At 44.6% G+C, this 17,287-nt stretch overlaps 7 protein-coding genes across 7 annotated transcripts in view; all 7 read right to left on the bottom strand.

Moving 5' to 3' along the window:
* Positions 1–64: 64 nt before the first annotated feature.
* On the bottom strand, positions 65–874 carry LOC134824773 (obelin-like). The gene has a single exon (XM_063836752.1). The coding sequence runs from the start codon at positions 851–853 to the stop codon at positions 230–232; it is 624 nt and encodes a 207-aa protein (XP_063692822.1). The 5' UTR covers positions 854–874; the 3' UTR covers positions 65–229.
* Positions 875–1,061: 187 nt separating this feature from the next.
* On the bottom strand, positions 1,062–1,852 carry LOC134824747 (obelin-like). The gene has a single exon (XM_063836723.1). The coding sequence runs from the start codon at positions 1,850–1,852 to the stop codon at positions 1,229–1,231; it is 624 nt and encodes a 207-aa protein (XP_063692793.1). The 3' UTR covers positions 1,062–1,228.
* A 375-nt stretch (positions 1,853–2,227) lies between these two features.
* Positions 2,228–2,851, bottom strand: LOC134824738 (obelin-like). The gene has a single exon (XM_063836716.1). The coding sequence runs from the start codon at positions 2,849–2,851 to the stop codon at positions 2,228–2,230; it is 624 nt and encodes a 207-aa protein (XP_063692786.1).
* A 375-nt stretch (positions 2,852–3,226) lies between these two features.
* LOC134824763 (obelin-like) lies at positions 3,227–3,867 on the bottom strand. The gene has a single exon (XM_063836741.1). The coding sequence runs from the start codon at positions 3,848–3,850 to the stop codon at positions 3,227–3,229; it is 624 nt and encodes a 207-aa protein (XP_063692811.1). The 5' UTR covers positions 3,851–3,867.
* A 38-nt stretch (positions 3,868–3,905) lies between these two features.
* Positions 3,906–4,870, bottom strand: LOC134824728 (obelin-like). Its single transcript, XM_063836706.1, has one exon. The coding sequence runs from the start codon at positions 4,847–4,849 to the stop codon at positions 4,226–4,228; it is 624 nt and encodes a 207-aa protein (XP_063692776.1). The 5' UTR covers positions 4,850–4,870; the 3' UTR covers positions 3,906–4,225.
* Positions 4,871–5,058: 188 nt separating this feature from the next.
* LOC134824753 (obelin-like) lies at positions 5,059–5,869 on the bottom strand. Its single transcript, XM_063836732.1, has one exon. The coding sequence runs from the start codon at positions 5,846–5,848 to the stop codon at positions 5,225–5,227; it is 624 nt and encodes a 207-aa protein (XP_063692802.1). The 5' UTR covers positions 5,849–5,869; the 3' UTR covers positions 5,059–5,224.
* Positions 5,870–6,223: 354 nt separating this feature from the next.
* Positions 6,224–17,287, bottom strand: part of LOC134824716 (obelin-like) — a 36,645-nt gene continuing 25,581 nt past the window's right edge. The window contains exon 2 of the mRNA XM_063836697.1: positions 6,224–6,847. Within this exon, the coding sequence (XP_063692767.1) occupies positions 6,224–6,847 (624 nt within the window). The remainder of the gene's footprint in view (positions 6,848–17,287) is intronic.

Below are 17,287 nucleotides of genomic sequence, written 5' to 3'. Positions count from 1 at the left end.
TGAGGAATAGGGAAGCGGCACAAAAATGAACCGAAGAGATCAATGAGACATCAGAAATAAGGCATCAAAAGTAAAATATCATAAAATCAATAAATTGGGCAACAAAAAGGGTAATGAAAAATGGGGTAGTGTGCAAGTACGACCGGTCGTCAGATGACCATGTCGTTTGATCGGAAGTAACATGTATTGTACTCTGAATGAGAAGTAAAGTTGAAGTTGGGGTAATTGTTCAGTATTTGTATCCGTAAACACCATCCCACTGGGGATCGTAGGGCTCCATCCAGAACTTTCTGAAAAGATGCACCAGCTCTGATCGTTCCAGTCGTCCACTCTTGTCAGTGTCAGCCTTCTCGAAGAAGGTATAAGCAGCCTCTTGGGGCACATCAAAGGCTTTCATCATGGTCTTAAGCTCTGCAATATCGACGGTACCATCACCGTCATCATCCAGGACATCGTAGTAGGCGTTGGAGAGTAGGGCAATCATGGAGGGTTCACCACGTCGTCCCCTTTCTCTCTCGGCCTCAGCGAAGACCCTGTTGGCCTCTACCCAGTCCTCTCGAGTCAGGCCGGTCTCTGGATGTACTCCTTTGTTGAGGAAGAAAATGTGGACAGCCTCTCTCATCTTCTCGACCTGTTCGTCAGTAGCGTTGACCAACTGCCTCATCCTGTCGGGCCAGTAGAGGATCTCTTCCATCATCATCTTGCCGTCACTGTCGAGGTCGAAGGTGTCGAATCTCTTGTAGAGTCGTTGGAGCATCTTTGGGTGAACGTCCTCAACGTTGTACTGCCAGTCGTTTCCGACACTCCTCAGGTAACTGTAGCTCTCGTTGTTTTGCTCGTTGAGTCCAGGCATCTTTTGACGGAATTGAATCTTCAGCTAAAGTAGAGAGGGATTATTAGAGAATGGAAAAAACTGCAAGTGGTGCTTTTCATATCTTGAATCAAATGGTATATAATATGAGTAGGAATTTGGCATCACAAATAAGGTATCAATGATATTGAGGAATAGGGAAGCGGCACAAAGATGAACCGAAGAGATCAATGAGACATCAGAAATAAGGCATCAAAAGTAAAATATCATAAAATCAATAAATTGGGCAACAAAAAGGGTAATGAAAAATGGGGTAGTGTGCAAGTACGACCGGTCGTCAGATGACCATGTCGTTTGATCGGAAGTAACATGTATTGTACTCTGAATGAGAAATAAAGTTGAAGTTGGGGTAATTGTTCAGCATTTGTATCCGTAAACACCATCCCACTGGGGATCGTAGGGCTCCATCCAGAACTTTCTGAAAAGATGCACCAGCTCTGATCGTTCCAGTCGTCCACTCTTGTCAGTGTCAGCCTTCTCGAAGAAGGTATAAGCAGCCTCTTGAGGCACATCAAAGGCTTTCATCATGGTCTTAAGCTCTGCAATATCGACGGTACCATCACCGTCATCATCCAGGACATCGTAGTAGGCGTTGGAGAGTAGGGCAATCATGGAGGGTTCACCACGTCGTCCCCTTTCTCTCTCGGCCTCAGCGAAGACCCTGTTGGCCTCTACCCAGTCCTCTCGAGTCAGGCCGGTCTCTGGATGTACTCCTTTGTTGAGGAAGAAAATGTGGACAGCCTCTCTCATCTTCTCGACCTGTTCGTCAGTAGCGTTGACCAACTGCCTCATCCTGTCGGGCCAGTAGAGGATCTCTTCCATCATCATCTTGCCGTCACTGTCGAGGTCGAAGGTGTCGAATCTCTTGTAGAGTCGTTGGAGCATCTTGGGGTGAACGTCCTCAACGTTGTACTGCCAGTCGTTTCCGACACTCCTCAGGTAACTGTAGCTCTCGTTGTTTTGCTCGTTGAGTCCAGGCATCTTTTGACGGAATTGAATCTTCAGCTAAAGTAGAGAGGGATTATTAGAGAATGGAAAAAACTGCAAGTGGTGCTTTTCATATCTTGAATCAAATGGTATATAATATGAGTAGAAATTTGGCATCACAAATAAGGTATCAATGATATTGAGGAATAGGGAAGCGGCACAAAGATGAACCGAAGAGATCAATGAGACATCAGAAATAAGGCATCAAAAGTAAAATATCATAAAATCAATAAATTGGGCAACAAAAAGGGTAATGAAAAATGGGGTAGTGTGCAAGTACGACCGGTCGTCAGATGACCATGTCGTTTGATCGGAAGTAACATGTATTGTACTCTGAATGAGAAATAAAGTTGAAGTTGGGGTAATTGTTCAGTATTTGTATCCGTAAACACCATCCCACTGGGGATCGTAGGGCTCCATCCAGAACTTTCTGAAAAGATGCACCAGCTCTGATCGTTCCAGTCGTCCACTCTTGTCAGTGTCAGCCTTCTCGAAGAAGGTATAAGCAGCCTCTTGGGGCACATCAAAGGCTTTCATCATGGTCTTAAGCTCTGCAATATCGACGGTACCATCACCGTCATCATCCAGGACATCGTAGTAGGCGTTGGAGAGTAGGGCAATCATGGAGGGTTCACCACGTCGTCCCCTTTCTCTCTCGGCCTCAGCGAAGACCCTGTTGGCCTCTACCCAGTCCTCTCGAGTCAGGCCGGTCTCTGGATGTACTCCTTTGTTGAGGAAGAAAATGTGGACAGCCTCTCTCATATTCTCGACCTGTTCGTCAGTAGCGTTGACCAACTGCCTCATCCTGTCGGGCCAGTAGAGGATCTCTTCCATCATCATCTTGCCGTCACTGTCGAGGTCGAAGGTGTCGAATCTCTTGTAGAGTCGTTGGAGCATCTTTGGGTGAACGTCCTCAACGTTGTACTGCCAGTCGTTTCCGACACTCCTCAGGTAACTGTAGCTCTCGTTGTTTTGCTCGTTGAGTCCAGGCATCTTTTGACGGAATTGAATCTTCAGCTAAAGTAGAGAGGGATTATTAGAGAATGGAAAAAACTGCAAGTGGTGCTTTTCATATCTTGAATCAAATGGTATATAATATGAGTAGGAATTTGGCATCACAAATAAGGTATCAATGATATTGAGGAATAGGGAAGCGGCACAAAGATGAACCGAAGAGATCAATGAGACATCAGAAATAAGGCATCAAAAGTAAAATATCATAAAATCAATAAATTGGGCAACAAAAAGGGTAATGAAAAATGGGGTAGTGTGCAAGTACGACCGGTCGTCAGATGACCATGTCGTTTGATCGGAAGTAACATGTATTGTACTCTGAATGAGAAATAAAGTTGAAGTTGGGGTAATTGTTCAGTATTTGTATCCGTAAACACCATCCCACTGGGGATCGTAGGGCTCCATCCAGAACTTTCTGAAAAGATGCACCAGCTCTGATCGTTCCAGTCGTCCACTCTTGTCAGTGTCAGCCTTCTCGAAGAAGGTATAAGCAGCCTCTTGGGGCACATCAAAGGCTTTCATCATGGTCTTAAGCTCTGCAATATCGACGGTACCATCACCGTCATCATCCAGGACATCGTAGTAGGCGTTGGAGAGTAGGGCAATCATGGAGGGTTCACCACGTCGTCCCCTTTCTCTCTCGGCCTCAGCGAAGACCCTGTTGGCCTCTACCCAGTCCTCTCGAGTCAGGCCGGTCTCTGGATGTACTCCTTTGTTGAGGAAGAAAATGTGGACAGCCTCTCTCATATTCTCGACCTGTTCGTCAGTAGCGTTGACCAACTGCCTCATCCTGTCGGGCCAGTAGAGGATCTCTTCCATCATCATCTTGCCGTCACTGTCGAGGTCGAAGGTGTCGAATCTCTTGTAGAGTCGTTGGAGCATCTTTGGGTGAACGTCCTCAACGTTGTACTGCCAGTCGTTTCCGACACTCCTCAGGTAACTGTAGCTCTCGTTGTTTTGCTCGTTGAGTCCAGGCATCTTTTGACGGAATTGAATCTTCAGCTAAAGTAGAGAGGGATTATTAGAGAATGGAAAAAACTGCAAGTGGTGCTTTTCATATCTTGAATCAAATGGTATATAATATGAGTAGGAATTTGGCATCACAAATAAGGTATCAATGATATTGAGGAATAGGGAAGCGGCACAAAGATGAACCGAAGAGATCAATGAGACATCAGAAATAAGGCATCAAAAGTAAAATATCATAAAATCAATAAATTGGGCAACAAAAAGGGTAATGAAAAATGGGGTAGTGTGCAAGTACGACCGGTCGTCAGATGACCATGTCGTTTGATCGGAAGTAACATGTATTGTACTCTGAATGAGAAATAAAGTTGAAGTTGGGGTAATTGTTCAGTATTTGTATCCGTAAACACCATCCCACTGGGGATCGTAGGGCTCCATCCAGAACTTTCTGAAAAGATGCACCAGCTCTGATCGTTCCAGTCGTCCACTCTTGTCAGTGTCAGCCTTCTCGAAGAAGGTATAAGCAGCCTCTTGGGGCACATCAAAGGCTTTCATCATGGTCTTAAGCTCTGCAATATCGACGGTACCATCACCGTCATCATCCAGGACATCGTAGTAGGCGTTGGAGAGTAGGGCAATCATGGAGGGTTCACCACGTCGTCCCCTTTCTCTCTCGGCCTCAGCGAAGACCCTGTTGGCCTCTACCCAGTCCTCTCGAGTCAGGCCGGTCTCTGGATGTACTCCTTTGTTGAGGAAGAAAATGTGGACAGCCTCTCTCATATTCTCGACCTGTTCGTCAGTAGCGTTGACCAACTGCCTCATCCTGTCGGGCCAGTAGAGGATCTCTTCCATCATCATCTTGCCGTCACTGTCGAGGTCGAATGTGTCGAATCTCTTGTAGAGTCGTTGGAGCATCTTTGGGTGAACGTCCTCAACGTTGTACTGCCAGTCGTTTCCGACACTCCTCAGGTAACTGTAGCTCTCGTTGTTTTGCTCGTTGAGTCCAGGCATCTTTTGACGGAATTGAATCTTCAGCTAAAGTAGAGAGGGATTATTAGAGAATGGAAAAAACTGCAAGTGGTGCTTTTCATATCTTGAATCAAATGGTATATAATATGAGTAGAAATTTGGCATCACAAATAAGGTATCAATGATATTGAGGAATAGGGAAGCGGCACAAAGATGAACCGAAGAGATCAATGAGACATCAGAAATAAGGCATCAAAAGTAAAATATCATAAAATCAATAAATTGGGCAACAAAAAGGGTAATGAAAAATGGGGTAGTGTGCAAGTACGACCGGTCGTCAGATGACCATGTCGTTTGATCGGAAGTAACATGTATTGTACTCTGAATGAGAAATAAAGTTGAAGTTGGGGTAATTGTTCAGTATTTGTATCCGTAAACACCATCCCACTGGGGATCGTAGGGCTCCATCCAGAACTTTCTGAAAAGATGCACCAGCTCTGATCGTTCCAGTCGTCCACTCTTGTCAGTGTCAGCCTTCTCGAAGAAGGTATAAGCAGCCTCTTGGGGCACATCAAAGGCTTTCATCATGGTCTTAAGCTCTGCAATATCGACGGTACCATCACCGTCATCATCCAGGACATCGTAGTAGGCGTTGGAGAGTAGGGCAATCATGGAGGGTTCACCACGTCGTCCCCTTTCTCTCTCGGCCTCAGCGAAGACCCTGTTGGCCTCTACCCAGTCCTCTCGAGTCAGGCCGGTCTCTGGATGTACTCCTTTGTTGAGGAAGAAAATGTGGACAGCCTCTCTCATATTCTCGACCTGTTCGTCAGTAGCGTTGACCAACTGCCTCATCCTGTCGGGCCAGTAGAGGATCTCTTCCATCATCATCTTGCCGTCACTGTCGAGGTCGAAGGTGTCGAATCTCTTGTAGAGTCGTTGGAGCATCTTTGGGTGAACGTCCTCAACGTTGTACTGCCAGTCGTTTCCGACACTCCTCAGGTAACTGTAGCTCTCGTTGTTTTGCTCGTTGAGTCCAGGCATCTTTTGACGGAATTGAATCTTCAGCTAAAGTAGAGAGGGATTATTAGAGAATGGAAAAAACTGCAAGTGGTGCTTTTCATATCTTGAATCAAATGGTATATAATATGAGTAGAAATTTGGCATCACAAATAAGGTATCAATGATATTGAGGAATAGGGAAGCGGCACAAAGATGAACCGAAGAGATCAATGAGACATCAGAAATAAGGCATCAAAAGTAAAATATCATAAAATCAATAAATTGGGCAACAAAAAGGGTAATGAAAAATGGGGTAGTGTGCAAGTACGACCGGTCGTCAGATGACCATGTCGTTTGATCGGAAGTAACATGTATTGTACTCTGAATGAGAAGTAAAGTTGAAGTTGGGGTAATTGTTCAGTATTTGTATCCGTAAACACCATCCCACTGGGGATCGTAGGGCTCCATCCAGAACTTTCTGAAAAGATGCACCAGCTCTGATCGTTCCAGTCGTCCACTCTTGTCAGTGTCAGCCTTCTCGAAGAAGGTATAAGCAGCCTCTTGGGGCACATCAAAGGCTTTCATCATGGTCTTAAGCTCTGCAATATCGACGGTACCATCACCGTCATCATCCAGGACATCGTAGTAGGCGTTGGAGAGTAGGGCAATCATGGAGGGTTCACCACGTCGTCCCCTTTCTCTCTCGGCCTCAGCGAAGACCCTGTTGGCCTCTACCCAGTCCTCTCGAGTCAGGCCGGTCTCTGGATGTACTCCTTTGTTGAGGAAGAAAATGTGGACAGCCTCTCTCATCTTCTCGACCTGTTCGTCAGTAGCGTTGACCAACTGCCTCATCCTGTCGGGCCAGTAGAGGATCTCTTCCATCATCATCTTGCCGTCACTGTCGAGGTCGAAGGTGTCGAATCTCTTGTAGAGTCGTTGGAGCATCTTTGGGTGAACGTCCTCAACGTTGTACTGCCAGCCGTTTCCGACACTCCTCAGGTAACTGTAGCTCTCGTTGTTTTGCTCGTTGAGTCCAGGCATCTTTTGACGGAATTAAATCTTCAGCTAAAGTAGAGAGGGATTAAACGAGACAAACGTTAACAATCGATTGTTATTGAAAGTGAAACTGACTTAACTACTACAAAGTAGAAAACTGGAAGTGATACTTTGGAGAGAAAGTGCCCTTGCTTTTATATCCCGATCCCTGTTCATCGTTAATGATAATCTCGTCGGGTTAATGTATCAATTAATTAATTATAATTATAATATCCTGGAACTCTTATCGATAACCGATCGAATGTTTATCACTCTTGTAATCGTAATTTGTGACGATCAATTAGTGACATTTGACTCAGGGTAATTAATTAGTATGATTAAGAGTGATACTCCGTTTAGTGTTACGTAATTGATCAATATCATCAATGCGCATAATTAATATCATTAATGCGCATATGATCAGTTGACAGGTCGGATATCTTGCTATACTGCTCTGACAAGTATTTGTCTACCTGGACTGGTAATGGGAAATAAGTAGCAAAGAAAAGGTGACAGGCATAATAGCTTACATCTATGAACTCATGAAATAGATTATTAAAGTTTTTGTTCTTGTGATTGAAGGTATAAACTGAACAGGACCTTGTTTCAGTTGCGGATCAACGTTTCAGGAACACATTACGAGTTATGGGAAAGTGTGGTTAAGCTACAGCCGGAAACTCTACTCGCCTCCAACCACTTCCAAGCTTACTGGGACGACCGGTCAGTCCCAGATTAATACTTTATATAGTCAGATAATTGTTTATATTCAATTTCAAGATATAATACATACATCAACTGCATTTTGAGGCTGCTCGTGAATGTTTTTACAACCAAAAACATGTTCCAGGTATAACGAGTATTTTATAGACCGTAACAGAGAGATGTTCGAATGTGTGTTTAACTTTTACCGGACCGGGGATCTGTGCTTCCCAGTCGACCTGCCCAGCGAGGTTATTATGGATGAGGTCAGGTTCTACTGGTTGGAAAATATTTTTGATCATATTGACGATGAGGAGGAGGTAAGGATTATGAAAGATTTTAAAAGTTGTAGACCTTTTGAGCCTCTGATTAAGTTTATGTGATAACCTGCTCGCGGTTCAAGAAATTTCGTTTATACTTGCACATTTATTCTCGAGTGTGTTCTATGAAAGCTGCCCTTTCTTGTTGTTGATATGGAATATCATGATTGGTACCACTTCCAGGGGGACCAGTCAGAGAGACGGGTATTCCCAGATACACTCCGAGGTAAAGTTGACAGCACCCGACACTTTCTGTGGATAGTCGTCACTGAACCCAAGTACAACAAACTGGCTACAGTGTACGCCTGGTGCGATCAACTCTTCATCTTTGTGTCCATCCTCGGGATGATCATTGAGACTATACCGGGGGTTAAGAGTAAAGTTGATGATGAGAATATCCTGGGATCTGTAAGATATTTGATATGTTAATTGTTTTTTTTTTCCGACTATACGGACAATCTATTTTCTTGAATGTAACGAAGGTTCCTGTGTAATCCTCACTGGTTTGATTATGCTACTATGAAATAACCGTTTCCTCTTTAAGTCGTTACTGTAACTAATCTTTCCCCAGACAGAAGGGGCAGCTCTATTTTACGCTGAGTTATGTACAACTTGTTTCTTCACTCTTGACGTGGTTATGAGGTTCGCAACAACTGAAAACCCTGGAAAACTCATCTCTTCCATCATGACTTGGATTGATATTATGAGTGTTCTGCCGTTTTACATTCAGGTAAACTGTCAAATGTTGTATGGTTTTCAGCGTACCTGGTGCGGACTTTTACCTGTTCAATATTTTAGCCTTTCGTCATTTTAAACATTCAGAATATCGCTAATTTTGTTTTCATGTCATAAAGTCATAACTGAACATTAGTGAATTTCAGAATTGTCTAAAGATTTCAAAAAACAATATATCATACCTACGAGTGATCAGATTGGCAAGGGTCTTCAGAATGTTTAAACTGTTTAGGAGGAGCAAGAAGCTCGCACTTATTGCCCTCAGTCTGAAGCGGTCAGGTAAAATAATATGCAGTCTGAAGCAGTCAGGTAAAATAATATGTCGCACTTATTGCCCTCAGTCTGAAGCGGTCAGGTAAAATAATATGTCGCACTTATTGTGACAGTCTGTTAATAATATGCAGTCTGAAGTGGTCAGGTAATATAATATGTCGCTCTTATTGCCCTCAGTCTGAAGCGGTCAGGTAAAATAATATGCAGTCTGAAGCGGTCAGGTAAAATAATATGTCGCACTTATTTCCCTCAGTCTGAAGCGGTCAGGTAAAATAATATGTCGCACTTATTTCCCTCAGTCTGAAGCGGTCAGGTAAAATAATATGTCGCACTTATTGCCCTCAGTCTGAAGCGGTCAGGTAAAATAATATGTCGCACTTATTGCCCTCAGTCTGAAGCAGTCAGGTAAAATAATATGTCGCACTTATTGCGACAGTCTGTTAATAATATGCAGTCTGAAGCGGCCAGGTAAAATAATATGTCGCACTTATTGCCCTCAGTCTGAAGCGGTCAGGTAAAATAATATGTCGCACTTATTGCCCTCAGTCTGAAGCGGTCAGGTAAAATAATATGTCGCCCTTAGTGCCCTCAGCCTGAAGCGGTCAGGTAAAATAATATGCAGTCTGAAGCGGTCAGGTAAAATAATATGCAGTCTGAAGCGGTCAGGTAAAATAATATGATTTCGAATTTTGATATCAATTTCTGAGATTATTCGCACCAATCTATTTGTATTTCAATATCACTAATGACAATATCTTCAATTATTAAAATTAAACTTAATTAAATGTGTTTCGCTTCAAAAGTCGAATAATTTGTGCGATTCAAAATATCGCTACAAATTCTGACAGTTTTTAAATTTCAGCATCAGAGTTAATACTGTTTGTTCTGGTGTGGGGTCTAGGAGTAATAATATTCAGTGTTATTATGTACTACGCTGAGGGCCAGCAAAACCCTAAAATGGACAGCATCCTCGCTACTTGGTTAGATACTCCCATTTTAGATTGCAGGTCACTATTTATAAAATAAACCAACTATATTGCTGAAAAATATTACATCCACACTCCAAATTATTCTCTAGTCCTATATTTGCACTGTTTGATAAAAACAAAACCATCACTAAAGTTGTACATCCTCTAGTACTATATTTGCACTGTTTGATAAAAAACAAAACCGCACCACTAAAGTTGTTCATCCTCTAGTCCTATATTTGTACTGTTTGATAAAAAACAAAACCGCATCACTAAAGTTGTTCATCCTCTAGTCCTATATTTGTACTGTTTGATAAAAAACAAAACCGCATCACTAAAGTTCTTCATCCTCTAGTCCTATATTTGTACTGTTTGATAAAAAACAAAACCGCATCACTAAAGTTCTTCATCCCCCACTATAGCTGGTGGGCAGTGGCTACAATGTCGACTGTAGGCTACGGAGACGTGTACCCGATAACTCCTACTGGTCAAGTTGTGGGGACTGTGGTCTCCTTCTTGTCCATGATATTCCTCGCCATGCCTCTCACCATCATTGTGTCCTCCTTTTCTAAAACTTACAAGGATTCTAAGAAAGGTAATTTCAATACCAAAAGTTCGCGTCAATAGCCGATTGTTAATGGTCACAAATGATTTTGATATCCTTGATTGTTGTATATCAAAGGCGGTTTCGCTATTGTTTAATGCCGGTATCAATGTGGTGCTTAGCTGGGGGGGGGGGGGGGGGGGTTAGCTGTATAATAATATTTCTCTTACTGCTGCTCTGCATCACTCATACTCTGCAAGCAGCTTTCATCTCGTTCAGCTAGTTCAATTTCGTAGGATTTCTATTTTTATACTGAATATTCATTATTCAGTGTATTATATTATTGAAGTCTGAATTAGTATCTCCGTCCCGGTCTCCAAGCCCTCATTTAGTGTATAGCATCCACCTCGCGTAAATAAATTCGGTAACATCTGCCGTGTGCGTAATGCGACACGATGATGCGGACTTAAAGGTCAAAACTTACTCTTGAGTAGAAAATTGAGGATAGGTGATTTTTCTTGGGAAATTTTAATACGGTACATGCAAGATCACTTTTAGCTTTTTAGAATGACTCTTTGTTATTTTGCAGTACATAAACAACTTGGTTATGATTTTGGAACTCGTTATATCGCTGCTCGGTGTTTGTTCTTAAATCAGTTTACAACAACAAATATTCATCCAAAGCAAGTAATTATTATAAGCAAATTACTTAATCCTTTAATCGTTTAAGTAAAGTCGCAGAACTTGGCCTGGATCTGCACCATACATAAACTTCTCCTTGCATATTGCTTAAACCTTTTTCTTGTATTCTTCTTCTCACCCTCTGCACTTAAGACATGACGAGTTCAGTTGAGACAGAGGAAAGTACCGATGTGTTTTTGTCCCATGATTGGGCGACAGACGAACAAGGTCGGGACAATCACGACAGAGTGTCTGCAGTTAACGACGCTCTGAAGCAGCTCGGATATAAAACTTGGTTCGACAGTGATAGAATGACGGGTGACATTGTTGACAAAATGTGTGACGGCATTGATAAAACCAAGCTTATTATTGTGTTCGTAACTAAGAGATACGCGGACAAAGTTCAATCCGGACAGGATAATGACAATTGCAAACTTGAGTTTAAGTACGCAATGAGACGGAAAGGCGCTGGTAATATGATTCCAGTTATCATGGAGGAAAGGATGAAGAGTCCAGGTGTTTGGGAAGGCCCAGTTGGGATGGCACTTGGTGGAACGCTTGCAGTCAGAATGTTTTCTGATTTTGAAGAAACTGAAAGATTTCAAAATGGCTTGACCGCAATAAAGCAAGAAATCGATGCAAGATTAAAGAAGTTAGAGACTACTCAACTGGTGCCTGCCTCTACAGTACCTACTCAAGTGGTATCTGCCTCTACAGTACCTAATGAACTGATACCTGCCTCTACAGTACCTACTCAACTCGGGCCTACCTCTACAGTACCTAATGAACTGGTACATGCCTCTACAGTACCTACTGAACAGGTACCTGTCTCTACAGTACCTACTGAACTAGTACCTGCCTCTACAGTACCTACTCAAGTGGTATCTGCCTCTACAGTACCTAATGAACTGGTACCTGCCTCTACAGTACCTACTCAACTCGGACCGACCTCTACAGTACCTATTCAAATGGTATCTGCCTCTACAGTACCTAATGAACTGGTACCTGCCTCTACAGTACCTACTGAAGTGGTACTTGCATCTACAGTACCTACTCAAATGGTACCTGCCTCTACAATACCTACTCAACTGGTACCTGCCTCTACAATACCTACTCAACTGGTACCTGCCTCTACAGAACCTACTCAACTGGTACCTGCCTCTACTGTACCTACTCAACTGGTACCTGCCTCTACAGTCCCTAATCAACTGGTACCTGCCTCTACAGTACCTACTCAAGTGGTACTTGCATCTACAGTACCTACTCAAATGGTACCTGCCTCTACAATACCTACTCAACTGGTACCTGCCTCTACAGTACCTACTGAACTAGTACCTGCCTCTACAGTGCCTACTCAACTGGTACCTGCCTCTACAGTACCTACTCAAGTGGTACCTGCATCTGCAGTACCTACTCAAATGGTACCTGCCTCTACAGAACCTAATCAACTGGTAACTGCCTCTACAGTACCTGCTCAACTGGTACCTGCCTCTACAGTACCTACTCAAGTGGTACCTGCCTCTACAGTACCTTCTCAAGGGGTTCCTGCCTCTACAGTACCTGCTCAAGTGATACCTGCCTCTACAGTACCTACTGAAGTGGTGCCTGCCTCTACAGTACCTACTCAACTGGTACCTGCCTCTACAGTACCCGCTCAACTGGTATCTGTCTCTACAGTACCTACTCAACTGGTACCTGCCTCTACAGTACCTACTCAACTCGGGCCGACCTCTACAGTACCTATTCAAATGGTATCTGCCTCTACAGTACCTAATGAACTGGTACCTGCCTCTACAGTACCTACTGAAGTGGTACCTGCCTCTACAGTACCTTCTCAAGGGGTACCTGCCTCTACAGTACCTACTCAAGTGGTACTTGCATCTACAGTACCTACTCAAATGGTACCTGCCTCTACAATACCTACTCAACTGGTACCTGCCTCTACAGAACCTACTCAACTGGTACCTGCCTCTACTGTACCTACTCAACTGGTACCTGCCTCTACAGTACCTACTCAACTGGTACCTGCCTCTACAGTACCTACTCAAGTGGTACTCGCATCTACAGTACCTACTCAAATGGTATCTGCCTCTACAATACCTACTCAACTGGTACCTGCCTCTACAGTACCTACTGAACTAGTACCTGCCTCTACAGTGCCTACTCAACTGGTACCTGCCTCTACAGTACCTACTCAAGTGGTACCTGCCTTTACAGTACCTTCTCAAGGGGTACCTGCCTCTACAGTACCTACTGAAGTGGAACCTGCCTCTACAGTACCTTCTCAAGGGGTACCTGCATCTGCAGTACCTACTCAAGTGGTACTTGCATCTGCAGTACCTACTCAAATGGTACCTGCCTCTACAGAACCTAATCAACTGGTACCTGCCTCTAGAGTACCTACTGAACTAGTACCTGCCTCTACAGTGCCTACTCAACTGGTACCTGCCTCTACAGTACCTACTCAAGTGGTACCTGCCTCTACAGTACCTTCTCAAGGGGTTCCTGCCTCTACAGTACCTACTCAACTGGTACCTGCCTCTACAGTACCCGCTCAACTGGTATCTGTCTCTACAGTACCTACTCAACTGGTACCTGCCTCTACAGTACCTACTCAACTGGTACCTGCCTCTACAGTACCTACTCAATTGGTACTTGCATCTACAGTACCTACTCAAATGGTACCTGCCTCTACAATACCTACTCAACTGGTACCTGCCTCTACAGAACCTACCCTACTGGTACCTGCCTCTACTGTACCTGATCAACTGGTACCTGCCTCTACAGTACCTACTCAAGTGGTACCTGCCTCTACAGTACCTACTCAAGTGGTATCCGCCTCTACAGTACCTTCTCAAGGGGTACCTGCCTCTACAGTACCTACTGAAGTGGTACCTGCCTCTACAGTACCTTCTCAAGGAGTACCTGCCTCTACAGTACCTACTCAAGTGGTACTTGCATCTACAGTACCTAATCAAATGGTACCTGCCTATACAATACCTACTCAACTGGTACCTGCCTCTACAGAACCTACTCAACTGGTATCTGCCTCTACAGTACCTACTCAAGTGGTACCTGCCTCTACAGTACCTACTGAACTAGTACCTGTCTCTACAATGCCTACTCAAGTGGTACTTGCATCTACAGTACCTACTCAAATGGTACCTGCCTCTGCTGTACCTACTCAACTGGTACCTGCCTCTACGTTACCTATTCAACTGGTACCTGCTTCTACAGTCCCTACTGAACTGGTACCTGCCTCCACAGTACCTGCTCAAGTGGTACCTGCCTTTACAGTACCTTCTCAAGGGGTACCTGCCTCTACAGTACCTACTGAAGTGGTGCCTGCCTCTACAGTACCTACTCAACTGGGGCCCGCATCTACAGTACCTACTCAAATGGTACCTGCCTCTACAATACCTACTCAACAGGTACCTGTTTCTACAGAACCTACTCAACTGGTACCTGCCTCTACTGTACCTGCTCAACTGGTACCTGCCTCTACAGTACCTACTCAACTGGTACCTGCCTCTACAGTACCTACTCAAGTGGTACTTGCATCTACAGTACCTACTCAAATGGTACCTGCCTCTACAATACCTACTCAACTGGTACCTGCCTCTACAGTACCTACTGAACTAGTACCTGCCTTTACAGTGCCTACTCAACTGGTACCTGCCTCTACAGTACCTACTCAAGTGGTACCTGCCTTTACAGTACATTCTCAAGGGGTACCTGCCTCTACAGTACCTACTGAAGTGGTACCTGCCTCTACAGTACCTTCTCAAGGGGTACCTGCCTCTGCAGTACCTACTCAAGTGGTACTTGCATCTGCAGTACCTACTCAAATGGTACCTGCCTCTACAGAACCTAATCAACTGGTAACTGCCTCTACAGTACCTGCTCAACTGGTACCTGCCTCTACAGTACCTACTCAAGTGGTACCTGCCTCTACAGTACCTTCTCAAAGGGTTCCTGCCTCTACAGTACCTGCTCAAGTGATACCTGCCTCTACAGTACCTACTGAAGTGGTGCCTGCCTCTACAGTACCTACTCAACTGGTACCTGCCTCTACAGTACCCGCTCAACTGGTATCTGTCTCTACAGTACCTACTCAACTGGTACCTGCCTCTACAGTACCTACTCAACTGGTACCTGTCTCTACAGTACCTACTCAAGTGGTACTTGCATCTACAGTACCTACTCAAATGGTACCTGCCTCTACAATACCTACTCAACTGGTACCTGCCTCTACAGAACCTATTCTACTGGTACCTGCCTCTACAGTACCTACTCAAGTGGTACCTGCCTCTACAGTACCTACTGAACTAGTACCTGTCTCTACAATGCCTACTCAAGTGGTACTTGCATCTACAGTACCTACTCAAATGGTACCTGCCTCTGCTGTACCTACTCAACTGGTACCTGCCTCTACGTTACCTATTCAACTGGTACCTGCTTCTACAGTCCCTACTGAACTGGTACCTGCCTCCACAGTACCTGCTCAAGTGGTACCTGCCTTTACAGTACCTTCTCAAGGGGTACCTGCCTCTACAGTACCTACTGAAGTGGTGCCTGCCTCTACAGTACCTACTCAACTGGGGCCCGCATCTACAGTACCTACTCAAATGGTACCTGCCTCTACAATACCTACTCAACAGGTACCTGTTTCTACAGAACCTACTCAACTGGTACCTGCCTCTACTGTACCTGCTCAACTGGTACCTGCCTCTACAGTACCTACTCAACTGGTACCTGCCTCTACAGTACCTACTCAAGTGGTACTTGCATCTACAGTACCTACTCAAATGGTACCTGCCTCTACAATACCTACTCAACTGGTACCTGCCTCTACAGTACCTACTGAACTAGTACCTGCCTCTACAGTGCCTACTCAACTGGTACCTGCCTCTACAATACCTACTCAACTGGTACCTGCCTCTACAGTACCTACTGAACTAGTACCTGCCTTTACAGTGCCTACTCAACTGGTACCTGCCTCTACAGTACCTACTCAAGTGGTACCTGCCTTTACAGTACATTCTCAAGGGGTACCTGCCTCTACAGTACCTACTGAAGTGGTACCTGCCTCTACAGTACCTTCTCAAGGGGTACCTGCCTCTGCAGTACCTACTCAAGTGGTACTTGCATCTGCAGTACCTACTCAAATGGTACCTGCCTCTACAGAACCTAATCAACTGGTAACTGCCTCTACAGTACCTGCTCAACTGGTACCTGCCTCTACAGTACCTACTCAAGTGGTACCTGCCTCTACAGTACCTTCTCAAAGGGTTCCTGCCTCTACAGTACCTGCTCAAGTGATACCTGCCTCTACAGTACCTACTGAAGTGGTGCCTGCCTCTACAGTACCTACTCAACTGGTACCTGCCTCTACAATACCCGCTCAACTGGTATCTGTCTCTACAGTACCTACTCAACTGGTACCTGCCTCTACAGTACCTACTCAACTGGTACCTGTCTCTACAGTACCTACTCAAGTGGTACTTGCATCTACAGTACCTACTCAAATGGTACCTGCCTCTACAATACCTACTCAACTGGTACCTGCCTCTACAGAACCTACCCTACTGGTACCTGCCTCTACAGTACCTACTCAAGTGGTACCTGCCTCTACAGTACCTACTCAAGTGGTATCTGCCTCTACAGTACTTAATGAACTGTTACCTGCTTCTACAGTACCTACTGAACTGGTACCTGCCTCCGCAGTACCTACTCAAGTGGTACCTGCCTTTACAGTACCTTCTCAAGGGGTACCTGCCTCTACAGTACCTACTGAAGTGGTACCTGCCTCTACAGTACTTTCTCAAGGAGTACCTGCCTCTACAGTACCTACTCAAATGGTACCTGCCTCTACAATACCTACTCAACTGGTACCTGCCTCTACAGAACCTACCCTACTGGTACCTGCCTCTACTGTACCTGATCAACTGGTACCTGCCTCTACAGTACCTACTCAAGTGGTACCTGCCTCTACAGTACCTACTCAAGTGGTATCTGCCTCTACAGTACCTTCTCAAGGGGTACCTGCCTCTACAGTACCTACTGAAGTGGTACCTGCCTCTACAGTACCTTCTCAAGGAGTACCTGCCTCTACAGTACCTTCTCAAGGAGTACCTGCCTCTACAGTACCTACTCAAGTGGTACTTGCATCTACAGTACCTAATCAAATGGTACCTGCCTATACAATACCTACTCAACTGGTACC

The sequence above is a fragment of the Bolinopsis microptera genome, chromosome 1, assembly GCF_026151205.1.
Source record: "Bolinopsis microptera isolate Bmic1 chromosome 1, MBARI_Bmic_1.0, whole genome shotgun sequence".
Lineage (NCBI taxonomy): Eukaryota > Metazoa > Ctenophora > Tentaculata > Lobata > Bolinopsidae > Bolinopsis > Bolinopsis microptera.
Note: the sequence above shows the minus strand (reverse complement) of the source record. Positions and strands in the feature narration are given on the sequence as shown.